Source organism: Oncorhynchus mykiss, chromosome 2 (genome assembly GCF_013265735.2).
Source record: "Oncorhynchus mykiss isolate Arlee chromosome 2, USDA_OmykA_1.1, whole genome shotgun sequence".
Lineage (NCBI taxonomy): Eukaryota > Metazoa > Chordata > Actinopteri > Salmoniformes > Salmonidae > Oncorhynchus > Oncorhynchus mykiss.
In genome coordinates, this window is record NC_048566.1 from 42868413 (window position 1) to 42896082 (window position 27670).

The 27670-nt window shown below is 42.3% G+C and overlaps 1 protein-coding gene and 1 pseudogene across 1 annotated transcript; both read left to right on the forward strand.

The window, feature by feature from the left end:
• The first annotated feature begins 7811 nt into the window (after positions 1-7811).
• On the forward strand, positions 7812-8951 carry LOC110533774 (leukotriene B4 receptor 1-like). Its single transcript, XM_021618290.2, has one exon. It carries the CDS (start codon positions 7853-7855, stop codon positions 8756-8758), a length of 906 nt encoding a protein of 301 aa, XP_021473965.2. The 5' UTR covers positions 7812-7852; the 3' UTR covers positions 8759-8951.
• An 849-nt stretch (positions 8952-9800) lies between these two features.
• Positions 9801-27670, forward strand: part of LOC110501569 — a 32531-nt pseudogene continuing 14661 nt past the window's right edge.

Consider the following 27670-nt stretch of genomic DNA (forward strand, 5'->3'; position numbering starts at 1 on the left):
AAAGACAACTGGATTTCTTATATCAAATTTTAGTATAGGATTCCAAGGTTGGCCAGTGACGATAGGTAAGAGTGAAAGTGAGTGTGTGTGCGTGTGTGTGTGTGTGTGTGTGTGTGTGTGTGTGTGTGTGTGTGTGGGTGAGAGGGGGACTTTGATCAGATATGAAATATTCAGAAAGCCCGCTGTAATTTGATGAAAGCCAGATATCCTCAAATGGAAATGGAAGTCAGCACTTTCACACATCTCCCGACAAAAAGCCCCTCAGTAAAACTGATTTAAAGAATGAAAATTGCGGGTCCATAAGATGAAGTAATAAAGGCAGGTTTTAAATATGCACTGACCTGTGATATGAACTGTAGTCCGTGCTGCTCGGCCAGGGCTCGTGCATCTGTGGCGCCTCTGTCCATCTCCACAGCATAGAAGAAGTGGGGCTTGGTGCCGGGCTGCCCCCCTGTGGTCAATAGAGGCCACTGCAGCAGGCAGCATACAGTCAGCAGCACAACCACCGCCCTTCCAAGGCCCTGATACACAGAAATATGGTTTAACTCATGCCAAGTTAAAGCCTGAGGCTAGTTACTGTGAGGGAGCAACAACAGAATTCTAACTTAAATTTCTAAATCCTCAATTACAAATCAATTGTGTTTACAAGTTACACTTCATTATGGTTTGTTAACCAACACCGGGCATTACCATTTTAACTCGCTATGATACTGCATAGCCAAAGAATAACAAAATGTTGTTACAAAATCAAAAGGTACAACAGTAGGTCAAGTTTGACAGGAAAATGTCCAGGTCAATAACAAATTACATGATCATTTATGTCTCGAAATTCAACAATCACTTTCGAGCATCATGAAATAGATGAATAGGGGAACCACTGCATGATAACGCCCGCTTTCAGAGAGGGCGTGACTGGGGAAATGCAGGCCTGAGGGCCATCCAGCTACAGGCACAGAAATAGACAGACAGTACCGATAGAAGTGAAAGTGAAGTCCTTCATTTGTTGCTTTACAAGCAAAAGAAGGTGCCGGCCTGAGCCTGACCTGCTCATCTAAATTAGTTATTAGGTGAGAGTAACATTATAATGCTTTGAAAGACTTCCCATGAGCAAGACCCCTTTATAATGTCTGATCATCATCTCCGACTAAAGAACAGCCCATTTGAGACCGTTAAAAATGTTATGCATAGAGACACCTAACACATAAGTGTTGTTATAAGACATAATCATGTAGATTTAAATATTCCACTAGCCAAATTATTGCTGTAAATGTACTGAAACAACCCAATCTAATTCAAGCATGAGCATATAGTGTAGATGTTAGTTCCCCTTCAGCAGAGTACCACAGTCCACAAGTTGTCATATCATATGACAATGGCTATGGCTTTGTAACAATGCAGGAGCACGGTTAGTAACAGGATCCAGCCACCTCTCCCTAGGCCTATAACATTATACTGGAACATGTAATGATAGCAAACCTTCAACATAGACCCTAATACTTCCCATGTGAGCCACTGTATCAAATTCACATGCAAAGAGTGGATGTAGCCTATAGCGTACAGTATATATATATACCACCCACCTGCTGCAGCAGAAAGTGTCCGAGTCTGATCCTTCACTGGTCTCTCCCCGTATGCTGCAACTGGGTTAGAACTCTGGCATAAGAGCCCAAGAGCATGAAAACACACACTTTCACAAGCACACTCTCTTCCCACACATTTAATCTCTTGGCCTCAATGCGAATGTATTGAATGCAGAAACACAGCACTCTCCTTCTGTGGACTTTCATCTTCATGCAAAACCATCTCTTTATCTGCCTTTTTTATGCCATCCCTCTATCTATCCTGTTTTATTTGCGCCACCATTTGTGTGGGGCTCATGTTATTACATTGAGTTACTGCTATAACCTACTCATACCTGTTTGCCCCGAGCCTAAAAGTTCCAATGGAGTCATTTGTATTTCAATATCACATCCTTCCTGGGTAACAACTAAGTGCCGTCCTGTGACTTTTTTCAATTAAAATGACCGTTAAAATGAACAAAACTAGCTTTTTAGCAAAGATAAATTTCTCACGCAAGAATTGCACTAGGACTGTCTGGGAGTGGTATGAGTGAGAGGAAAACTGAAAACTAGCTGAGGGAAAACTGAAAACTAGCTTATATTGGCAGAGAGGTCAAGAACTCTCTTTGTTATTGGTCTGTTTACTAATTTGTCACCAGACAGGCCAAAACTCCATCCCACCAAAACAGGTTGACATTTCTGTCTTTTCAAACAGCTCTTACTAGAAGGGCATTATAATAATTTTCACAATTTCACAGCATTATTCCAACCTCATAGAGTGGAAATGTATATAAAACACGGGAAAATCAAGTTTTTTAACTGCACTAGGCCTTTAAAGGATGTATAGGAGACTTTAGATATATCAACTGCAGGGCCATAAGCCATAAGGTTTTCCCAGGGAAGAACGATACACTATATATACAGAAGTATGTGGACACCCCTTCAAATGAGTGGATTTGGCTATTTCAGCCACACCTGTGGCTGACAGGTGTATAAAATCAAGCACACAGCCATGCAATCTCCATAGACAACCATTGGCAGTAGAATGGCCTTACTGAAGATCTCAGTGACTTTCAACGTGGCTCAGTCATAGGATGCCACCTTTCCAACAAGTCAATTCGTCAAATGTCTGCCCTGCTAGAGCTGCCCCGTTCCAGTATAAGTGCCGTTATTGTGATGTGGAAACGTCTAAGAGCAATAACGGCTCAGCCACGAGGTTTTAGGCCACACAAGCTCACAGAATGGGACCGCCGATTGCGGAAGTGCGTAAAAATTGTCTGTCCTTGGTTGCAACACACACTACCAAGTTCCAAACTGCCTCTGGAAGCAACGTCACCACAATAACTGTTCGTCGGGAGATTCATGAAATGGGCTTCATTGGCCGAAGCCTAAGATCACCATGCGCAATGCCAAGCATCAGCTGGAGTGGTGTAAAGCTCGCCGCCATTGGACGCTGGAGTAGTGGAAATGCCTTCTCTGGAGTGATGAATCACGCTTCACCATCTGGCAGTTCGACAGACAAATCCCCAATGCATAGTGTGGTGCCAACTCTAAAGTTTGGTGGAGGACGAATAATGGTCTGGGGCTTTTTCTCATGGTTCGGGCTAGACCCCTTAGTTCCAGAAAAGGGAAATCTTAACGCTACAGCATACAATGACATTCTGTGCTTCCGACGTTGTGACAACAGTTTGGGGAAGGCCCTTTCCTGTTTCAGCATGACAATTCCCCCGTGCACAAAACGAGGTCCATACAGAAATAGTTTGTCGAGAGCCCTGACTGTTGTGACAACAGTTTGGGGAAGGCCCTTTCCTGTTTCAGCATGACAATTCCCCCGTGCACAAAACGAGGTCCATACAGAAATAGTTTGTCGAGAGCCCTGACCTCAACCCCACCGAACACCTTCGGGATGAATTTGAAAGCCGACTGCGAGCCAAGCCTAATCGCCCAAACATCATTGCCCGACCTCACGAATGCTCGTATTGCTAAATGGAAGCAAGTCCCTGCAGCAATGTTCTAACATCTAGTGGAAAGCCTTTAAAAAATGACATGATCAGCTATGTATCGAAATTCAACAATCACTTTCTAGCATCACGAAATTGATAAATAGGGGAACCACTGCATGATAACGCCCACTTTCAGAGTGTGTGAAAAGTGGGCATTACCCCTTTGTTGCCTTCTGATGGGGGACCAACTCCATATTAATATATGATGTTGTAATGAGATGTTTGACGAGCAGGTGACCACATACATTTGGTCATGTAGTGTATCTATGAAGTACTGAATATGATATACGGACAGCAAAACAGCTGTTACATTTTTTGAGGAAACGATACTTCCAAGTTACAAAATTACATATTGGTTTCCTTACACTGTAAGCAGTCTAAGGACACGGTACAGATGTAGGATCTTAATTTGATCAATCTTTTTTGGCTGACAATTGTATTTACCTGCACAGCCGTAACTGCATACTTGTAGTGTATTCAGTGTTTTAAAAGGCTTCTAAAGTAAGTCATTCCCACATTAAAATGTCAGATTTGTCCCCTACAATCCTACAAAAAATGTCCATTAATTATAAATCACATGATAATTCACATTTCCTGTTGCTGCAGGATTATTTTCCTGCTGTTGAAAACTGGCTGAAATTAAGATTCTACATCTGTTTCCAAATGCTAACTTCTTAGCATTTGTGGAAAAAATCCAAGTCAAGCCACATCACACATTTCCCTCTATTTCTCCCCACACAAACGGAATGATTGTTTGATTAATAATAACTCATGTTTAATGATGCCGTTGTTTTCATTAATTAACAGGTTTACTATTGTAGTAATGTGAATTGTGCAATCAAATTGCCATTAAAGTGTATTAGGCCTATCCCTGTTCATTGAGAATTTACTTGGAAAGGCATGAATGGTTTATGCCAGGTAAGATAGGTCCTTTTAGGATACTCATTCTCCTCATTTTGGGAGAGCTGCTTGTCAGGTAACATGCTGTTATAAACTCAGCAAAAAAATAAATGTCCTTTTTTCAGGACCCTGTCTTTCAAAGATAATTCGTAAAAATCCAAATAACTTCACAGATCTTCATTGTAAAGGGTTTAAACACTGTTGCCCATGCTTGTTTAATGAATCATAAACAATTAATGAACATGCACCTGTGGAACGGTCGTTAAGACACTAACAGCTTACAGACGGTAGGCAATTAAGGTCACAGTTATTAAGGTCACAGTTAAACTTAGGACACTAAAGAGGGCTTTCTACTGACTCTGAAAAACACCAAAAGAAAGATGCCCAGGGTCCCTGCCCATCTGCGTGAATGTGCATGAGGCATGAGGACTGCAGATGTGGCCAGGGCAATAAATTGCAATTGCCGTACTGTGAGACGTCTAAGACAGCGCTACAGGGAGACAGGACGGACAGCTGATCATCCTCACAGTGGCAGACCACGTGTAATAACACCTGCACAGCATCGGTACATCCGAACATCACACAGGAGGTACAGGAGGGCAACAACAACTGCCCGAGTTACACCAGGAACGCACAATCCCTCCATCAGTGCTCAGACTGTCCACAATAGGTTGAGAGAGGCTGGGCTGAGGGCTTGTAGGCCTGTTGTAAGGCAGGTCCTCACCAGACATCACCGGCAAAAACGTTGCCTATGGGCACAAACCCACTGTCGCTGGACCAGACAGGACTGGCAAAAAGTGATCTTCCCTGACGAGTCACGGTTTTGTCTCACCTGGGGGAGATGGTCGGATTCACGTTTATCGTCGAAGGAATGAGCGTTACACTGAGGCCTGTATTCTGGAGCGGCATCAATTTGAAGGTGGAGGATCCGTCATGGTCTGGGGCGGTGTGTCACAGCATCATCGGACTAAGCTTGTTGTCATTGCAGGCAATCTCAACACTGTGCGTTACAGCGAAGACATCCTCCTCCCTCATGTGGTACCCTTCCTGCAGGCTCATCCTGACATGACCCTCCAGCATGACAATGCCACCAGCCATACTGCTCATTCTGTGCGTGATTTCCTGCAAGACAGGAATGTCAGTGTTCTGCCATGGCCAGCGAAGAGCCCGGATCTCAATCCCATTGAGTATGTCTGGGACCTGTTGGATCGGAGGGTGAGGGCTAGGGTCATTCACCCCAGAAATGTCCGGGAACTTGCAGGTGCCTTGGTGGAAGAGTGGGGTAACATCTCACAGCAAGAACTGGCAAATCTGGTGCAGTCCATGAGGAGGAAATGCACTGCAGTACTTAATGCAGCTGGTGGCCACACCAGATATCGACTGTTACTTTTGATTTTGTTCAGGGCACATTATTCCATTTCTGTTAGTCACATGTCTGTGGAACTTGTTCAGTTTATGTCTCATTTGTAGAATCTTGTTATGTTCATACAAATATATACGCATGTTAAGTTTGCTGAAAATAAACGCAGTTGACAGTGAGAGGACGTTTATTTTTTTGCTGAGTTTAGCTCTGCCATGTGTTTATGGGCATTTTGCCCTGTGTTTGAGGTAATTTTGCTATTGGCCAAGAAAGGTGATTGTTTTTTATATACTGGATCCAGCCTTCTTCATCATCTGCACGGTAAAATATATATATATTTTTGTACCTGACTGAATCTGAACCTCTGACTGAGTCTGAACTGTTGCTGCCTCACATCAACAAAAAAATCTTAGAAAAAAAATTGTTACCTAAATTAATCATTTAGCTTTACATTTCCTTAAAAAGTAGCTTAACTTAGACTATATATATTTTTTCATGTTTGTTCTTCATCGCTGCCATTTCAATGTATCCCTCTACATTCACTGAGCAATGATGAACACATCGCTCGGGTTATGCTCTTTCTCCTTCACTTCCTCTTTCACATCACCTCCCTTCAAAACACTCAACAGTCAGCCATATGAAAACGGCTACCCACACTGCTCCCCAAACTACCCCATCAATAGGATCATCGTGGTTCAAATCTACACCATCACTCAGGCCCAATCTACAGTAGGAATACCCTTGCGGAAATCAATAACATCGCCAGGGGACTTAGCCCTAGTCAATCCCTGTGTGGAGCTGGAGGAGCCGGGTCTGCAGGGCAGGGCTGTACAGTACGCCCCCTATGTAAGCAGGCCCCAGGCAAAGGCAGGCTGAACAAGGGGCCAGATGGGTCGTGGAGCGAATGGCTTACCGGCAGCAGCAAACTGAATGCAGAGGTGGCCTGGGGGCCTACCGTGACGCTGATAAAGCACCTGTACATTTTTATAGACAAACTACTTCTTTCCGTCTTGCATATCAGCTTGGAAAGACTGATAACTTTCTATTCCTCCCATGCGGAAGGATGAAAGGGCCAGGGGAGAGGCCTTTCAGGAGTTTAATTGATCAAGCAGAGGCCACAGGGCTTTACCGGAGATAAAAGTGACTACCACTATGCTCAGCACAATGAGGAGATCTATTTTGGAGGAGACCCAATGAAGAAGGAGAATGTAGCTCATTATGCAAAGTCATTATGAGGCACTAACTATATGGGACTCATTTTTTAAAAGAGTTTTTAAAGAGAGTTTGTGGTAGAATTGAACATGATTTCCAGAGGTCAGGCTATAGGTCACGCAACACTGCCAGGGTGTTAACTTGTAGACCAGACTTGTTACTGTACTCAGTACAATTAAAATACTTATTTTTTTAAATGCTGCTCATTCCTTGAAAGAAAAACTGACATATCTGTAGATCCCCTGTTCAGCATGTTTACAATTTATTTCCTAAATTATCTCTTCAATGGATTGTGTTGCTCAACGACTTAGTATACAAATATTTTGAGATGATAGGGCATGACGTTTAAAACATGGTAAACGGGGGAGAATTCTTACATTGTCTATTGCTCTGAAAATACTAGCATGGAGCCTATGCATTAACAAAACATTAGCATTTTTTTGTACCGTTTCAGAACCAGTGGGTATGTTTAAAAACACTGAATCCTACATACTTAATGGTAAATAGGTTGGAGAACTTTAAACCTTGGAAATGTGGTTTGATTAATACCGAAAGTGCCACATTCAGTTCTTCAATCCATGGAAGGGTTGCCCACATATTCCTTAAAATAATGATGTATTTCATAGTAAAATGTTGAGTTCCGTAAACCTCTAAGGAGTGCCATTTGTTCCTTATTTTCCTTGTAACATGATCAGCAAGCTTCTGCAATTACGAATAGCGAACGTCAGAAATATTACTAGGTTGTTACCCCATATGACATATCTGGGTTTCACTTTACTGAGAGCCAGTCGACCGGTCAGCTTGCCTTACTGCAAGAAATGGAACAACTTAACCCCTCCACCTCTAATGCCTCCTTCTGGGGTCTGGCTCCTGGCATGGCCTTGTCTCTGTACTGCCTGCTCGGTATTCCTGGTAACATTGCAGTTATAGTCGTCCTCCGTCAGAACCAAGATCTATCCAGTTTGAGCAGGAGACTGATGTTGAACTTGGCTGCATCGGACCTACTCTGCATCCTTACCCTACCTTTGCGTATCTACAACCTAGTCTTCACCTGGAGCCTGGGTTTAGTGCTCTGTCAGCTCAACATGTACTTCTTCTACTGCAGTATCTGTACCGGTCTGCTGACTGTCACACTTCTGAGCATCCAGCACTACCTCCAGGTGGTGCATTCTCACAGCTGGGCCAGACCGGGATTGGCAAAGGAGAGGGTGCTACTGGTTGTCCTGTGGGGGGTAGCTGGGGTCCTGTCCATTCCTTATGGGGTGACGGTGCGGGATGTGAAGGATGATAATGGATGGGTCAGGTGCCAGTATGATTTTGCATCAGATGCTGAGCTGGTGGCTGTGTTGCTCCTGCAGACTCTGCTGTCATTTGTAGTTCCTTTCTCCATCATGGCCACAGCCTATATGCGCCTCCAGCGAAGGGTGAACCAAACAGCTTTCTTCAGGAGCCACAGGACAACCAGATTAGTGAGCCTTATCGTTGGGACCTTCATCGTTCTATGGACTCCTCACCATGTCATGAATGTGCTGGGAGTGACAGCCATCTTGGCAAAGAATAAGGCTCTGAGAGTGTTCTGGGAGGACAATTGGAGGATTGCTGGATCTCTGGTCTTCATCAACAGCAGCTTGGATCCATTCCTCTATGCCTTTGCCTCCAGAAACAACCAGAGAGCACAGAGCAGCGACGTTCAGGTAGTGACCACGAGTAGTCACAATCTGTAAGATTTCAAGTCACTCATTGGTAATTTCAACCATTGAAATGTTCCCCTTGATACAGGCAAATACGACACACATATACCGTATTGAGATTAGCACACCTGTCCTAACTTGTAATAACCACCCCGAAAAACAAAGGACCTGTATGCATTGTTTATGTTTATTGTAAACCTTTAAATTATGTTTAAATAAAGTAATATTGCTTTCATGACCAAAAATATTTTTGAGAGGATTTGGGCATGATATTTCCATTGCAAACACTTCCTTCTCCAATAAAAGTAGGAGAGAGTGTATTTGGCAGGGTGTTGTGTTGTTTGACATAACTGTTTGGTAAGGTGAGGAGTAAAGCCAATATTATGGTGGGTGGATTTTCTCTTTTATGCTTATCACATAAATGACTGTGGATATTGGGATTCACATTCACACCCACACAGTTCTAGCTATAGCGTGTTATTTTGGTAGCCTGTGTAACGTGTGTCACCCAGACAAACAGGGTTATATTAGGACGTACTCATCAGTTGCCCTAACTCATTTCTCCATCAACATGCATTTTCGTCCACGTCTCCCATGCTGATTACAGGAGGACATCTTTTCATTAACAAGTGAAAACCTACTTTATTTCCAAGAAACGGTTACTGTTTCCCTTAAACATGATACATTTCCAGGTTAATTGATCAAGCAGAGTCCGCAGGGCCTTACCAGAGATAAAAGTGACTACCACTATGCTCAGCACAATGAGGAGATATTCTTATGGAGCCCCAATTAAAGAGAATGTAGCTCATTATGCTAAATCAATATGAGGTACTAACTATATGGCTTTTTTTTTGTAAAGAACGTTTAAAAAAAAAAAGAGAGTTTGTGGTAGAATTGGACGTGATTTCCAGAGGTCAGGCTATAGGTCGCACAGCACTGCCAGGGTGTTAACTTGTAGACCAGACTTGTTACTGTAGACATCAGACTTGTTACTGTAAAAAACAATGGCGCTCATTCCTTGAGCATGACAAACAGTATCTGTAGATCCCCCCCCCCCCCCCCCCCCGAGCCCAGTATGGGGCAGTCGGACAACGGCGGTTGCTATGCTTTTAGCAGCACGCTGAACCCCGTTACGGTGGCCGGGATCGACAGTTGGCCTCAGCTCAATGGTCGGGGTTTATCGCCGTCTAGCGAGTTTAGAAGGGGTGAGTGTAACGGAGTTAAGAACGTACCGTAAAGCTCTCTCCACAGCTATCTTGAAATGTCGCCGATGGAGCCATGCAAGGGGTCCCTTTTGTATGTCTCAATCGGTTTGCACAGTGTCAAGGAGGGCGGTCACGTGTGTTGTGAAACAGGATAATTGGTTTGAGCCCAGCATAGGGCAGTCGGACAGTTGAGCAGCATGCTGAGCCCTGTTAAAGCGCTGTAACGGGAGACAGCGTGCTGCTAACAGCTTAGCTTCCTCCACTCAGGACACACTCTTATCAGTTGCCCCAACTCATTTCCCCTTCAACATGCATTTTTGAGAGTTTGGGACTAGTGTATAAGGTTCCATCTGCATTTTTGTCAAAATGTTGTTATTGTTCAATGTTCTCTACCTATATAGTACCTCAAAGTACCCCAATTCATGTTGTTAAGTTCAAAAGAATACTTGATAAAAAAAATTGCTGACACCATTCGAACTAATGAGGGTTCGGTAAAGCCAATTATTTCAGAATGATCTTTTTTTGCAGATAAAACCTTATAGTCCCAAACTCTCTTATAGTCCCAAACACAATTCTGGGTTACACCAATGGGGAAAAACTGTAGCCCAATATAATAAATTGCACTAAATGATGCAATAATAAATAATAATAATAACAAAATATGTGCCGTTTCCAGGCCAATATTATGGGGCAGCTAGGGAGAAGTTATGTCAGTCACTGTTGCTCAATTAGTACATGTCAGCTAACATTTGACCGGTTGCTAGGTAAGTTTTAATAAGATGTTTGGAAATTCTCTCAAAGCTGTCGGATGAGTGTATCCCATTTTTTTTTTTTTAGCTATCCAGCTATCTAAACTTTGTAGTAATCAGAATTACTGGCTGGGCACGCAAGGCATGCAAGGCACGCATGTGCCCAGGGGCCCTGACCTCGAGGAGGCCCCCCCATTGATTTTGTTAGTTACTCTCACTCAGATATCATATGAACATGGCATAAGTCATGGCAAAATATGTCAAAACTGCAGGAAATTAGCTTTAAAACGGCAACATATTTTCTCCATCCATGGCAAAACGTGTAGAACTGCAAGAATTTAGCTTAAAAACCTAAATAAATTATCTCAACCCCATGGAACAATGTGTAGAATTGCAGGAAATTTGATTTAAAACTGCAACATTTTCTCTCTGTCCCATGTCAAAAAAGAGGTCGAATTGCATACATTTACTTTAAAACTGTAAAATGTTCCTTATGCTGCCAAATGTTTTTCCGGGAAAAGTCTCGCTTTTAGGTACCCCAAAAAGCTAGAAACGCCCCCGAATTAAACGACAGAATTGATCTCACAATTGAGCATCTCACAGCACAATGGACCATTTGGAAAGACTTAAGTTACACACTCGCTTGTAGGAAGGAGATGTATTAACATACACAGGTTGAAATTGCCCTCCCCTCTCTCCAAAGAAAGGTTAGCAGAAATGATGGAACCTACCATTTTACATCCAAGACGACTCTGTGTGCTTGCTTTGGGTCTGGATCTCTTGATGTTATGAAAAACATATACGTTGCCTCACAAAACAAACTAATCCAATTCAATGTCTCTCGGTCTTCTTTATTGTCTCTATCTGTGGTGTGTAGGGGGATATTCATAAACATTTGCCCAGTGGTATAAACACGCGTTGTATGTGGACTTATCTAGCCTATATATTCCCTAGTTCTCGAGCATGTATGCAAAGGAAAGCGAATGAAATCCCGTCATAAACTACTCCAGCAAACGACAACATTCTGATGCTGACGAAAATGATTTAGGAAAATATGTGAATATGCATTTGAATGCAAGCATGGTGAGATGGCGAGATACTGTTTTGCAGAGACAGATCTGCATATGGAAATTAGGGTTAGCCTGTGTCCAATTTTACTTCACTGTTGTACTGTTTTTAATGAGACGAGAACACCAATGAGACGAGAACACCAATGAGACGAGAACACCAATGTGACGAGAACACCAATGTGACGAGAACACCAAGAGACCGACTGTCGGGGAAGGGTATAGGACGTTACTTTCATACAAGGCTACAAATGACATACAAATATAATGCATTTCATCAACTATACCAGGGGTGGTCAACTTTGACGGAGGTGGGGGCCAGAAAAAACTGAACTTATAATGAGGGGCCGCAGTTGCTCTCGGGGGTGCGTATCCATGTGTGTATAACCCCGACCCCACCACACCACACCACATTGCGAGCAAAAAAAATAGCATCCCCTGTTGTTTTTTAAAAAGTTTTAGTTCATTTCGTGCAATTCTACACATTTTGCGATGGGTCATATACGTTTTTGAAATTTTACAGTAATCTCTGCAATTCTACACATTTTGCCATAGGGTGGAGAGAAATGTTTGCTGTTTTTAATATGATATCTGAGTGAGATTGACTAACAAAATAAACGGGGGTCCGGATGTCATGTAAACGTACATGTAGTTAGCCAAGTTAGCCTAACTATGAATTTGACACTTCCACCAGCCCCATGCCTCATCTTCCCAACCAAAGTGCCATGGCCAGACTGTTGAAATGACAGATTGTGTCTTTAATGTCGCTTCTCTAAAGTGAACACAGTGGAAGAGGACGCTGGTGTCACCCTTCGCAGGGGAAAGCCAGTGTGAGCTGACCCCATCCCTGCCACCCTGTTTCTCCTGTGCATCTGACTCCGGTCGGGAAGACACCCGGCCACTGTCATCTGACAGCTATATTGGCAGGGGCTCCCTGAAACAGTAACGTCTCTATGAGCACACAGCTGAGGCATTTCTTAGCAGGCTAATATTAAACTGAACAAAAATATAAACACAACATGCAACAATTTCAAAGATTTTACTGAGTACCAGTTCCATATAAGGAAATCAGTCAATTTAAATAAATTATTACTGACAGAAATACTCCTCAGTACTCCTTTGTTCAGTGTATAATCTACTGTTTAAGAGTACAGAGACATTACATTAGGCATTTGCCATGACACATGACAAAACAACACTCCTCATGGTAAATACAGTATGAAAGTCCCGCCAACTTCATGGATCATGTACCACAGTGTTTATGAATGGCCTTCAAGAATATATAATCAAATTAATTAAAAAAACGGTCATTTAAGATATATAAAATTATATTTGTATTTGTGGATTAATTTACTCAGCCAATCATAAATTAATTAATCCACGAATACTAATATATTTTACATATCTTAATTGACTGTGTTTTCACAAATTTGACAATAAAATCTTGAAGGCCATTCAATAACAGCGTGGGACATGATCCAGGAAGTAGGTGGGACTTTCATTTCGTATGTGACTCAAAAAAACTAAAAAGATTGTTCGATTGGACAGCTGACAACAGTGGACAGAAATAATACACATTATGTTGACCTTGTTACAATACAACAGAATCATTACTGACAATATTGTTTGAGGAAAACTCCCTGCCTTCAGTGTCTTTTAGGCTGCAGCAGATCTAAGTTACTATTGTCTTCCAAAGGCTGCTGTTGCGTCTGGCCCCAGCCCCATGCAGACTATGAGGATGACACAGCGGATATCTTTGGCTTCCCATGGGTGACAGAGACTTCTCTGGTGGAATCTACCAAGCTTTTGTTCGGCCTGTTCAGGTGGGAATACAGACAGATCATGTGAAGCCTCAGAGATGGGCTGTGCCACACCTGGCCGGCACACACACAGACGCACAGACACGTTAAGATCAAGGCTAATCAAGATAGTCTGGAAAAAAATGGAGGGCACTATGTATAGCTGCCTCACTGTCTCTAATTGTCAGGGTTTCGAGGTCAGTAAAATGTCACAATTTGTTGTCACCTTTCAGGCAAAACATTTGATAAAGGTTTCTGGTAATAACCAAGTCTGAAGTGATTTGGTATGGTGGTGGTTAGATTCTTTTGTAGGTTGTTGTGATGGGGAAATATTGTACTGTTTTTGATGTACTGAATGTACTTGACAATGTTATGTTTCAGGCCAAGCCAGCAGCCTCCATTATGAGGCAGAAGACCTTAGGCAACAGCGTGTGCTGTTTCTCCAATATGTCAAAGTCTTCCTATACAGGTAATGCCTGCTGGTCAGTTATTACTGATTCTCACTGACTGTGTTCCTGGCCTAGGGCATAGACTATCTTTACTAGGCATATACAGTTGAAGTCGGAAGTTAACATACACCTTAGCAAAATACATGTCTTGAGATGTTGCTTCAAAATATCCACATATTTTCCTGCCTCATGATGCCATCTATTTTGTGAAGTGCACCAGTCCCTCCTGCAGCAAAGCACCCCCACAACATGATGCTACCACCCCCGTGCTTCATGGTTGGGATTGTGTTCTTCAGCTTGCAAGCCTCCCTCTTTTTCCTCTAAACATAATGATAATCATTATGACCAAACAGTTCTATTTTTGTTTCATCAGACCAGAGGACATTTCTCCACAAAGTATGATCTTTGTCCCCATGTGTAGTTGCAAACTGTAGTCTGGCTTTTTATGGTGGTTTTGGAGCAGTGGCTTCTTACTTGCTGAGCGGCCTTTCAGGTTATGTCGATATAGTACTCGTTTGACTGTGGATATAGATCATTTTGTACCTGTTTCCTCCAGCATCTTCACAAGGTCCTTTGCTGTTGTTCTGGGATTGATTTGAACTTTCGCACCAGAGTACGTTCATCTCTAGGAGACAGAACGTGTCTCCTTCCTTAGCGGTATGACGGCTGTGTGGTCCCATGGTGTTTATACTTGCGTACTATTGTTTGTACAGATGAACGTGGTACCTTCAGGCATTTGGAAATTACTGCCAAGGATGATCCAGACTTGTGGAGGTCTACAATTATTTTTCTGAGGTCTTGGCTGATTTATTTTGATTTTCCCATGATGTCAAGCAAAGTGGCACTGAGTTTGAAGGTAGGCCTTGAAATACATCCACAGGTACACCTCCAACTGACTCAAATGATGTCAATTAGCCCATCAGAAGCTTCTAAAGCCATGACATAATTTTCTGGAATTTTCCAAGCTGTTTAAAGGCACAGTCAACTTAGTGTATGTAAACTTCTGACCCACTGGAATTGTGATAAAGTTAATTATAAGTGAAATAATCAGTCTGTAAACATTTGTTGGAAAAATTACTTGTGTCATGCACAAAATAGAATACTAAATGTCCTATCCGACTTTTTAAAACTATAGTTTGTTAACAATCAATTTTTGGAGTGGTTGAAAAATTAGTTTTAATGACTCCAACCTAAGTGTATGTAAACTTCCGACTTCAACTGTTCGTAGCTAGTTCCAGTAAAACACTAAGGATTTGTTTTTGTTTAAAAGGTCAAAGGATCAGCATTCAGGTCTGACACCTGACTTTTTTGTTATTCCCTGTTTGACCTCTGCACCCTACAGGTACCTGGAGCCCACCTCTCCCTTGGAGGAGGGCCCCTGTCAACCATATGAGGAGCTGGAGGCTCAGCTACCCTCTGCTCTGCTGGAGGAGCTCTTTGGGGTCACTCTCCTCATAGTGAGCCTCAAAGACCTGCCGGCCAACATCCAGAGTGCCCTCACCATACAGCGCCAGGGCAAGGTAGCCCCACTCCACACACACACAAAGTATAAATATTGTGAGTGAATACCAGACCTGGGTTCAAATATATGTGTATTTGAGTATCTGGTACTTAATATACTTTTGCCCAAACAAGTATTTTTATTTGAGTATTTGAATGTAAAACCAAATTGTATTTGACAGTATGCTCAAATACTTATTTCAAATGCTATTTTCAAATATCTGGGTTAAATGCATGGAAGTGTATTTGAGTCAGTGGATTTAAATGTATCAAATACTTTGCAAGTGTATTTGCAAATACATAAAAAAATGTAAACTACTTGTCTTTTCAAAGAAAATATATCTTAATACTTACTTCTGTTGTGGAATTTCTACGCAGGGACACTCGAAGTCAATCTTAAATTAATCATTCTTTATTATCAGCGTGCTGGAGAGGTTCCAACCAACTCAATGCACCAAGTACACATGTCGATCAGGAGCTCTACCGGGCCAGGCCCGTTAGTTCTCTTATATACTGCAGACAAGTTACATTTGCAAGATTTAGCTTAATCATCATTCATAATTAATGAATCATTAACGTTAACTTCATTCATGTGACCGACCAATACTGGGTCATGAATGTGACAGACCAATACCTCACAAGGCTTCTTCTCTAAGCTGAGACCTTGGAACTGAGATGTCTTTCGTTCTCAAAACAAGGGTCTGGGCGTACTGGCAAATTGCAGCTACTGATAGTGAGGATTCGTTCAATCAGTCACATTATTAGAAAAGCACAAACATAAAATGTTCCATCACATTTCGTAAGTATGTGAAAGTATTTTATTAGGATCTAAGTTTATCAAATACTAGGATACTGATTACAGTACTCAGATTATTAGGATACTGATTACAGTACTCTGCCTGGGGTACACACAGAACATGAAACATTACATAATACAGAACATTAATGGACAAGAACAGCTCAAGGACAGAACTACATACATTTTTTATAAAGGCACACGTAGTCTACATATCAATGCATACACACAAACTATCTAGGTAAAATAGGGGAGAGGCGTTGTGCCGTGAGGTGTTGCTTTATCTGTTTTTTGAAACCAGGTTTGCTGTTTATTTGAGCAATATGAGATTAAATGGAGTCCCATGCAATAATGGCTCTATATAATACTGTACACTTTTTTTAAAAATTCTGGATTTGGGACTGTGAAAAGACCCCAGGTGGCATGTATGGTGGGGTAAGTGTGTGTGTCAGAGCTGTGTATAAGTTGACCTTGCAAACAATTTGGGATTTTCAACATATTAATGTTACTTATAAATGGAACAAGTGATGTAGTCAGTCTCTACTAAACTCTTAGCTAAGAGAAAGTATTTATGTTAGCCCTCTGATTACAATAAAGAGCAATACGTGCTGCTCTGTTCTGGGCCAGCTGCAGCTTAACTAGATCTTTCCTTGCAGCACTGGACCACATGACTGGACAATAATCAAGATTAGACTAAACTAGAGCCTGCAGAACTTGCTTTTTGGAGTGTGGTGTTAAAAAAAAGCAGACCTCTCTGTCACGCGGGACTAGGTGGGTGAAGGAATCAGGCGCAGAGAGTTCCACTGGGGAAAAGTGCTCTTTAATACGGCACACAAAAATGACAAGCCCAAAAACACAGGGCGAGGACAACAAAGTGACTACCCAAAAACACAGGGTGCCAAGTCCAGAAAATATAACCACATCTACCTAAAACACACACATGTAACATAAAGACAATCCCGCACAAAACAAGGGCGGGTACACATACTTAAAATAGGGAAGCTCATTAAGCCATACAACAGAACACAGGTGAAACTAATAAGACAAAACAAACAGACAAACGAAAAAGGGATCGGTGGTGGCTAGTAGGACGGTGACGACGACCGCCGAGCACCGCCCGAACAGGCAGGGGAGCCAACTTCGGCGTAAGTCGTGACACTCTCCCCATCTTTACAACCATTTAATCTATATGTTTTGACTTCAGTGACTTCATTAGCTGGGGTTGATGATGCGTATGTGGTTGAATCATCAGCATACATGGACACACATGCTTTGTTTAATGCCAGTGGCCGGTCATTGGTAAAAATAGAAAAGAGTAGAGGGCCTAGAGAGCTGCCCTGTGGTACATCACACTTTACATATTTGACATTACAGAATCTTCCATTTGAGTTCTATTAGATAGATAGCTCTGAATCCACAATATAACAGAGGTTGAAAAGCCATAGCACAAGTGTTTTTCAACAACAGGTTATGGTCAATAATATCAAAGGCTGCACTGAAATCTAACAGTACAGCTTCCACAAGCTTCTTATTATCAATTTCTTTCAACCAATCATCAGTCATTTGTGTCAGTGCAGTACATGTTGTGTTCCCTTCTCTATAAGCATGCTGAAAGTCTGTTGTTAATTTGTTTACAGAGAAATAGCATTGTATTTGGTCAAACACAATTTTTTCCAACAGTTTGCTAAGAGCTGGCAGCAAGCGTATAGGTCTGCTGTTAGAACCAGTAAAGGCTGCTTTACTTCTCTTGGGTAGCGGAATTACTTTGGCTTGCTTCCACGCCTGAGGACAAAGACTTTCCTCTAGGCTCAGATTAAAGATATGACAGAAAGGAGTGGCCATAGAGTCAGCTACGATCCTCAGTAGCTTTCCAAGCTGTCAATGCCAGGAGGTTTGTCATTATTAACTTTACAAAATGTAAACTATGCTTGCAATGCTTTTCTTTCATAAAAATGTTTTTGTTGCATGAATACGATGGCTCCCTGTTCGTTGGTGTAATTTCCTGCCTAAGTTTGTCCACTTTGCCAATGAAGTAATCAATTTACAATACTGTACAGCCAGAAATGTAGTGTACAGCCAGACTTATTAGCCACTCCTTTTGACCTATCTCTTTGAACCAGAGTTTTTCAATTCCTCATCAATCCATGGAGCCTTAACAGTTCTAACAGTCAGTTTCTTAACATGTGCATGTTTATCAATAACTGAAAGAAGCAATTTCATACATTCATCAAGTGCAGGGTCTGGATGTTCCTTATTAATCACATTGGACCAACAAATATTTTTAACATCATCCACATAAGAGTCACAGCAAAATATTTTGTATGATCTCTTATACACTGTTTAAGGCCCAGCTGTTGGAACTTTGGCTTTCCTGGATATAGCTACTATACTGTGATCACTGCATCGAACTGGTACGGATACAGCTTTAGAACAAAGTTCTACAGTATTAGTAAAAATGTGATCGATACATGTGGATGATCTTGTTCCTGTAGTGTTTGTAAACACCCTGGTAGGTTGATTAATAACCTGAACCAGATTACAGGCGCTAGTTAGAGTAAGAAGCTTCCTCTTGAGCTGACAACTTGATGAAAACCAGTCAATATTCAGGTCCCCAAGAAAGTAGACTTCTCTGTTTACATCACATACACTATCAAGCATTTCACACATATTATTTAGATATTGACTGTTCGCACTTGGTGGACTCTAGCAACACCCCAAAAGAAAAGGCTTTAGATGTGCCAAGTGAACCTGCAACCACAACACTTCAATAACACTTGACATAAGATATTCTCTAAGCATTACAGGGATATGGCTCTGAATATATATATACAGCCCCCATAAGCATTTCTGTCTCTTCTATAGATTTGATATCCTTGAACTGCTACTGCTGTATCATCAAATGAATTATCCAAGTGACTCTCAGATATGGCTAATATATGAATGTTATCTGATGTGAGCAAGTTATTGATTTCATGAACCTTATTTCTAAGGCTACATATATTAGGGCTAATTTCAGCCTTTTCCTTGGTAGCTTATCAGAGATAGACATAATACTGAAAAGAGCAAACAAGCAAGATAAAAAAATATATATACATTCAGCAGTCCATTAATCAATTGGTGTGTGTGTGTGTGTGTGCGTGCGTGCGTGTGTGCGTGTGTGTGTGTGTGTGTGTGTGTGCTGCGGGGTTGAAGCTACGAACCCGTAGGCTTGGTTCACTCATCCTCATCCCTTCCAGGCTTCTGGGAAGTAGGGTGGACAATGAGCCTGTCATGCGGATGTAAGAAATGTGGTTGTGTCTAAGAGTTGGGGGAGAAGAACAACAAAAAATGAATTCCCAATAACCTTTTTGTATGGTTATAATACTGCCTGGAACGGGTGTAATCGATAGGTAATTTCAAACCTACACGCAACATTTACAACTCCATAAGAGTTAGTAGCCTCTTCCAAGGCTGAGGCTTTTGGGGTAAAGGGTATTCCTAACTCTGTCCTCTGTTCTAGGTAAGGCCTACTGAAGCCCTGACCAGCCATCACTACCACGGCACCTGCACCAAAGAGCTGTGGATACTACTTATACTCTTACTGGAACACAGGAGCAAAGTGTTACACACATAGGTGAACACACACACACATTCACACTTGATGTAACTATGATTTGGTGACCATTGGATTTTATCTGCAATTAATCAAATTTGACATAGTGTTTGTATTTACAACTGTGTGTGTGTGTGCGTGTGTGCACTTGTGTTCTGGAACTACATGGACACACTGCTGTGGTCTCTGATCAGTGGCCAGCCTGTAGCAGAGGAGCATGGTGTGCTCCCTACACACTGTAAAGACCCTCTGGGCTTCACCTGATGGCTTGTCACTCACTTGGCTGAGCTGGGACAATACAGCAGAAACGGGGCCTTCCAAAACGAGGTAATCTACCTGAGATTAGGGGGTATAAGGAGGGATATAAGGGGTGTGATCTTTCCTGATTAATCAGATATGGCTGAATTTGTGAAATGTGTGCTCCATTTATAGTTTAAACAGTCAAAATCCTGTTTTGTCCCGATCGCATCCCCTGTTAAGATGAAAGTCACAGGCTGCAATTTTGACTTCTTGCCAAACTAATTAGACTGTATGTTTTGTTGGTAATATAAGGTATGCTCTGGTCTCACAGAAACCGCTGGAGGACAACTGGAGTTTTGTGGGTGAGCTGCTCAAGTCCACCTGTAACCCTAAGGTAGGCTTTCGCTCAAAGAGGATATGGGTTATGGATGGGAGCATGGCTTCCGTGTACAGTTATAATTAGTTTGTTAATTGATCTGTGTGTGTTGCAGAGAACGCTACAGGAGGACCAGATCAGAATGCACGTGCTCTGCTGCCTGAATCTGTCTCTGCTATGGAAACCTAACAATAGCACTGTCACCACACTCTGGGAGTACTACAGCAATATGTGTGTGCCTGCCAGGTGTGGCACAGCCCCTCTCTGAGGCTTTGCTATTTGCTTAGACTCCCAGGGAGAGCAGGTGTCTCAGGAGGAACCTCCACCTGCCTCTCCACTCCTCCCAGGGGAGACCAGCCGAGTCCCACTGAGCCCCACATCAAACCCACAGCTGCTTCCCAAACTCCCCCAGCCATGGCTCCTCTTTCTGGGGGAGACCAAAGACGATAAGCCCATGGATCCCAACATCAGAACGTGGCCTGGGACGGGCCCGGCTGGGCGCCAGCGAAGAGGATAAATCCGCCTAATGACTTCCCTCTGTCTGGAACGTGCTCAGCCGCTCCACAGACATGAAGGCTAATTAGCTAACGAGCATGGCGGTTAATTCCCCTTAACGAAGCCGTGTTGGTTTCCAGCACGGATGGGGTTGGGCAGCGGTAGGGAGGTTGCTGGCAGGGACGGGACTGGGCTGGGCCTGGTCCAGATTAGAACACCCCCTCTCCCTCTGTCTCTGCTCCAGTTCCCTCGAGAAGAGCCGGGCGTGCTTATGGCGTTCCGGCAACGTTCCGGCAGCGTTCTCGCTGGCTGGACCGGTTCCATGGGAGGCCTGTGGTGGCTGCATTAATGGGATCGACTGGGAGAGCGCTGATCTCTTATGCCGGGAGTCGTGAGCATCTGCTTGCCTCCGGAAAAAGCTGTCCAGGATAAACAAACACACTGTCTGTCTGACAGACAGAAAACACGGGAAAAAGCCTCCCAACCTGTTGCAGACAAACTGTAAATCCATTTCCCACTGCTGTTTCTCTCTAAATGGATCTCCCTATCTACCTTATCTCTTTTTCCTCATCTTTCCCTTCTTCTAACTCTCTCTTCCTGCCTTAGGTTATTTTTCCACATGCATACCATCCATGCACCTTGTCTCTCTTTCTCACCTTTTTACCTTCTCCTCCCCTCACTCTCTCTCTCCCTGTAACATGTAGCAGTCATGGTTAGGGCTGTTACAGTGACAATATTACCGCAACACCGGCAGTCATGAGTCATGACCGCAGTCAAATTCCACGTGACCGCTTAGTCACGGTAACTACGTTTCTCCAAGCTCTGATGGTCATTAGTGGCATATTAAACTTGCTAACTGCCTGGTACTCAGCACTTTATTGTCCCTCTAATCACTCTGGCATAAATGCAAATGTGATTGAAAATCAAATCGAACACTTAATGAGAGCTCGTGTTGCGCAACATTTCTACAGGCAATACAATTGCGCGAGTAAAAGAGGATCCCATCAGCTTTCTATAGGCTAGGCCTCTATTTATTTCTCAATTTATCCTAATTTTTAGCATATTGCTTCGCTTTACAACAGGAATATAGCCTACCTGGCTGGCATGAAAATGAACCACAGGAAAAGCATCCTCCATTCGCTATTTAAGTGCATAGATTACATGTATTTTTTCCCTCTGCACCTGTTCCGAGACAGGTGCATGATAAGGGTCCATTCTAAATCAAAACTAATTTCACACACAAATCATATACAGTACCAGTCAAAAGCTTGGACACACCTACTCATTCAAGGGTTTTCTTTATTTAAAAAAAATATATATTTTCTACATTGTAGAATAATAGTGAAGACATCAAAACTATAAAATAACACATATGGAGTCATGTAGTAACCAAAAAAGTGTTAAACAAATGTAAAAAAAAAAAAATAAATGATATTTTTCAAAGTAGCCACCCTTTGCCTTGATGACAGCTTTGCACACTCTTGGCAAAATAGTTCAAATAAAGAAAAACCCTGGAATGAGTAAGTGTGTCCAAACCTTTGACTGGTACTGTATATGATTTAATATATGTAAAGACAAGATTCAATTAAGAATGGTCTGATGGGTGACAATATCAGCCTTTAACTTGTGAATTATGTATTATCTATCGCTTGTGAATGATGCCTAGTGTGTGCAGTAAGGCAAGAAAACAGCGCATGACTTCTTTTTGCGACTTTTTCAAATCATAGTCACACACACCATGTATCGAGGATTGCTATGGGGTGCAATCGGGCGATGTAGGCTTGTACACAAATCGCCCAACCTTAACACACACTCTCTCACTGTGTGGTTACAGTAGGCTAACGTATGTCAATGGTTTTAGGAACAGCAGTAACATTAGGCAGGATTTAGGCAACCAACTGCCTAGCTAGTTGTAGCTCAATCTTGGGTGCAATGATCACGTTCCCGCACTGACTGACTGTGTGGAGGCTCATTGATTTAACGTTACAGTAGCCTACATGATACGCCAGTAAAGTAATAAAATACATAGCTGTCGGCTATATTAGCCACGACTTACCGTTCTTCGTGCAGCTTCAAATGTCGAACAAAGTTGGAAATTGTTGCGCCTCCGTCTGTAATTTTCTCCCCGCGTGTTTTGCAATTTGTTTTTTGTTGATACAGCGTCATTTTTATATCCGAAAATAATAATTTGGGGTATCATCTTTCCAAGGGCTCCATCTGAATTCACACGCCGACATTCCTCTGCACTGCCACGCACACATTTTTCTCAGCTGGCACAATTTGATTGGCTCCTGTCCGAATCAAACTGTAATCCGTTAAATGAAGAGTTGATGCGCTGCACACTTTTTTTAATAGCATAATTTTTCATATTTGGGCTTGGGCAGGGTATCAAGTCAGGTCGAGTCATAAGGCTCAAGTCCAAGTCAAGTCATGAGTCATTGGTGTTAAAGTCAAAGTTCATCATATTTGTCATGACTCGAGTCCACACCTCTGCTAACTGCCATACATAGGCAGCACGTGAGTTTCAAGTTTGGGGAAGATATTTTTCACCATGAAAATGCACCTTTATAATAATGCATAATCGCATTTGTGGTGTCATGACTCTCGCTCCTGGGTGAGGATCAAAGCTAGCATCAGAGAGGAGGGGGGGGGGGGGGGGTTGGGCTTAAGTATAAAAATACTTTTGTGAAGATGAAAGGATAATTATTATTCATATAAACTTTTGCCAAGTCAGTAACCACGCCCACATGAGCACTTATATTGTGTCAACATGGTGGAACCAGCCTCCAAGGCGAGTGCCTTAAAGAACTTGCTGAAGAATTAACATATTAGACCAAAACATGCTGGGTTGCTGCCATTAAGACCAGTCTACGAGCAGCGCAAGCTGAATACGTGACAAATGGTTTAAAACTACAAGACCAGAAAATGGTGGGACCCTCTGAAACTCTTTAGTGAAGAAGACAGGGACTATACCGGAACATTCAGTCTGCAGCTTTTTAAATACCGGTATCCTAGTAAACTCAACTGAGGACCACCTCGTGTTTACCTCTGAAGGATCAAGTCTAATGAACACTACAACTACTAAGTACATTGTGACCTCTGGTGGACAACCAGAGACTTGCATTGAACTACTTCCCATAGACGGATCGAGTGGTTTCAACAGAGAGCGACGACAAAGATATAGAAACATAAATATAGACATTGCACTTCTTTTCGAATGTGCTGTTGTTCATGTGCAATGTATTCACATCCCATGGGCATAGTTTTTCAACTGAATGTACGATGGGCCTCTCTGTCTTTCCCGCTCTTTATCTGTTCCCACCCCCTCTCCATTGTGCAACAAGCCATCATATCGAGTTAGACCACTAGGTACTTTTCATTGCATTATGTTAGTAATCAATTCAACCTATACTGTGTGTGTTTATGTATTTCTGTGTGATCATTTAGTTAGTTAGTAAATAAATAATTAAGAACATTTGTGTAGGCTGAGTCATCACGTAGACTAGGGTTCGTGCAGATTTATAGAATATTACGATGTTCAGAATGAGACTGATATGAGGAAATGATTGATGGGTAGGATATGGAGATATGCTGATATATTCTTGAGTTAATTAGGGGAACTGTAACTCATTAAATAAACTTTTCCCGTGGTTCCCCAGATTACTAATTCATTAATTGTTGCATGGTTAATTTAATTGCGTAATAATTAAACGTGGTATGTAATTTTTCGATGAATTGTCAACATCACATAAATGATAGTCACGTCACTTTTGAGAATGATGTTATCCCGCTAATTGATATCATTTTGGTACATTTGCGCTTATGGCCTACTGCCGTGTGCGCATTGCTGCGCTTATAAGTAAAGAAATAGCCTAATAGTTTGCTATTTTACATTTTTGTATTTTACCCCCTTTTTCTCCCCAATTTCGTGATATCCAATTGCGATCTTGTCTCATCGCTGCAACTCCCCAACAGGCTCAGAAGAGGCAAAGGTCGAGTCATGCGTCCTCCGAAACATGACCTGCCAAACCACGATTCTTAACACCCGTACGCTTAACCTGGAAACCAGCTGCACCAATGTGTCAGAGGAAACATCATTCAACTGACAACCAGTGTCAGCCTGCAGGCGACAGGCCTACCACAAGGATTCGCTAGAGCGTAATGAGCCAAGTAAAGCTCCCCAACCAAACCTTGCTCTTACCCGGACAACGCTGGGCCAATTGTGTGCCGCCCTATGGGACTCCCAGTCACGGCCGGTTGTGCGATGCAGTGCCTTAGACCGCTGCACCACTTGGGAGGCCCAGCCTCATTGTTTTTAAAAGTTTTTTTGATGCGAATGGTTGTATTAATTTGGTATCTATCACATCCAACAACTGTCCCAGAGTATGTTTGGAATATTTAGTTCTCGCACAAAAGGACTAGTTGCCCAATAGAATTGGTAAACGTTTGTACTATGGGCGATAGTAGATTGACATAGGCTAGTGCTTTTGCTGTTCGTTAGGCATGCTCATCTTGTTGGCTGACGAAAAGTAATTGTGACAGTTCCTTCTAACATCTTCAATATGCGCCTTGGAATTCGATAAGGACACGCGCAGTTGTGTCCCTGATGTGTCGGTCTTCACTTGTAGCCTACTTTGGAGCTGAGATGCCTGTGAGAAGGACCCAATCAAGTGATGGGCATTGGCTAATAAGAATTGATTGGCAGCCAGGAGAAGGGAATTATGATTATTATATTCATTCAGAATTTCTTAGGGGGTATTGCAGCCACACAAGGGGGATACCGCACAGAAATTCGAGGCCTGGTGAGAATATTATCAAGTGCTTGTCAAATCGTGAATGAGAGACTGATGAAGTGTGTACAGCCTGTAGAAATTAACAAAGCAGAGCTCATGCGACCTTTTTCAAATCATCATTAGAGTCGCATCATGCAGCCTTAGAATGTTTTAAAAATCTAAACACAGTGCATTTGGAAAGTATTCACACCTGTCTATATAAGGTCCCACAGTTGTCAGTGCATGTCAGAGCAAAAACAAAGCCATGAGGTCAAATTAATTGTCCATAGAGCTCAGAGGCAGGATTGTGTCGAGGTTCAGTTCTGGGGAAGGGTACCAAAACATTTCTGCAGCATTGAAGGTCCCCAGGAATACTGTGGACTCCATCCTTCTTAAATGGAAGAAGTTTGGAACTACCAAGACTCTTCCTAGAGGTGGCCGGCCGCCCAAACTGAGCAATCGGGAGTAGAAGGGCCTTGGTCAGGGAGGTGACCAAGAACCCGATGGTCACTTGGACAAAGCTCCAGAGTTCCTCTGTGGAGATGGGAGAACCTTCGAGAAGGACAACCATCTCTGCAGCAGTCCACCAATCAGGCCTTTATGGTAGTTTGGCCAGACGGAAGCCACTCCTCAGTAAAAGGCACATGACAGCCCGCTTGGAGTTTGCCAAAAGGCACCTAAAGGACTCTCAGACCACGAGAAAGAAGGTTCTCTGGTCTGATGAAGCCAAGATTGAACTCTTTGGCCTGAATGTATAAAAACCTGTTTTTGCTTTGTCATTGTGGGGTATTGTGTGTAGATTGATGAGGGGGGAAAAAACTATTTAGTCCTTTTTAGAATAAGGCTGTAACATAACAAAAGGTGGAAAAAGTCAAGGGGTCTGAATACTTTCCGAGCGCACTGTATAGCCCAACATTTTATCACAAATAAAGTTGCATAAATAACTCTAAATTAAGCACATAGGAAGAAGATTTTTCTTGTCTGCTAAATAACCTAGTGTAGCCCACAGCCATATCAGGGTCTAGCATGAGGACAACTCAGAGTATGCTATTCTGTTCTGAAATAGACTACATTTTCTTCATAGCATGTTTCTTCGGATCTGTCTAAAATAAATAATGGATTTATTGTGATGGTGTAGGCTATATTAAATGGATTTATTTGACTTTTTTTTAATGTACAGTACCAATCAAAAGTTTGGACACACCTACTCATTCAAGCGTTTTTCTTTATTTTTACTATTTTCTACATTGTAGAATAATAGTGAAGACATCAAAACTATGAAATGACACATGGATTCATGTAGTTACCAAAAATGTGTTAAACAAATCAACATATATTTGAGATTCTTCAAAGTAGCCACCCTTTGTCTTGATGACAGCTTTGCACACTCTTGGCATTCTCTCAACCAGCTTCATGATGAATGCTTTTCCAACAGTCTTGAAGGAGTTCCCACATATGCTAAGCATTTGTTGGCTGCTTTTCCTTCACTCTGCGGCCCAACTCATCCCAAACAATCTCAATTGGGTTGAGGTCGTGTGATTGTGGAGGCCAGGTCATCATGGTCAAATAGCCCTAACACAGCCTGGAGGTGTGTTGGGTCATTGTCCTGTTGAAAAACAAATGATAGTCCCACTGAGCGTAAACCAGATGGGATAGCCATGCTGGTTAAGTGTGCTTTTTGAATTCTAAATAAATCACAACAGTGTCACCAGCAAAGCACCATCACACCACCTCCTCCATGCTTTGCGGTAGGAACTACACATGCAGAGCCAGTTTATTCGTAGCGCTTGAGGGTTTTTGTGACTGCACTTGAAGAAACTTTCAAAGACCTTGACATTTTCCGGATTGACTGACCATCATGTCTTAAAGTAATGCTGGACTGTTGTTTCTCTTTGCTTATTTGAG

Excerpts from the sequence above, each read along its gene's own strand:
- LOC110533774 (XM_021618290.2), top strand. The coding sequence starts at position 7,853 with ATGGAACAACTTAACCCCTCCACCTCTAATGCCTCCTTCTGGGGTCTG.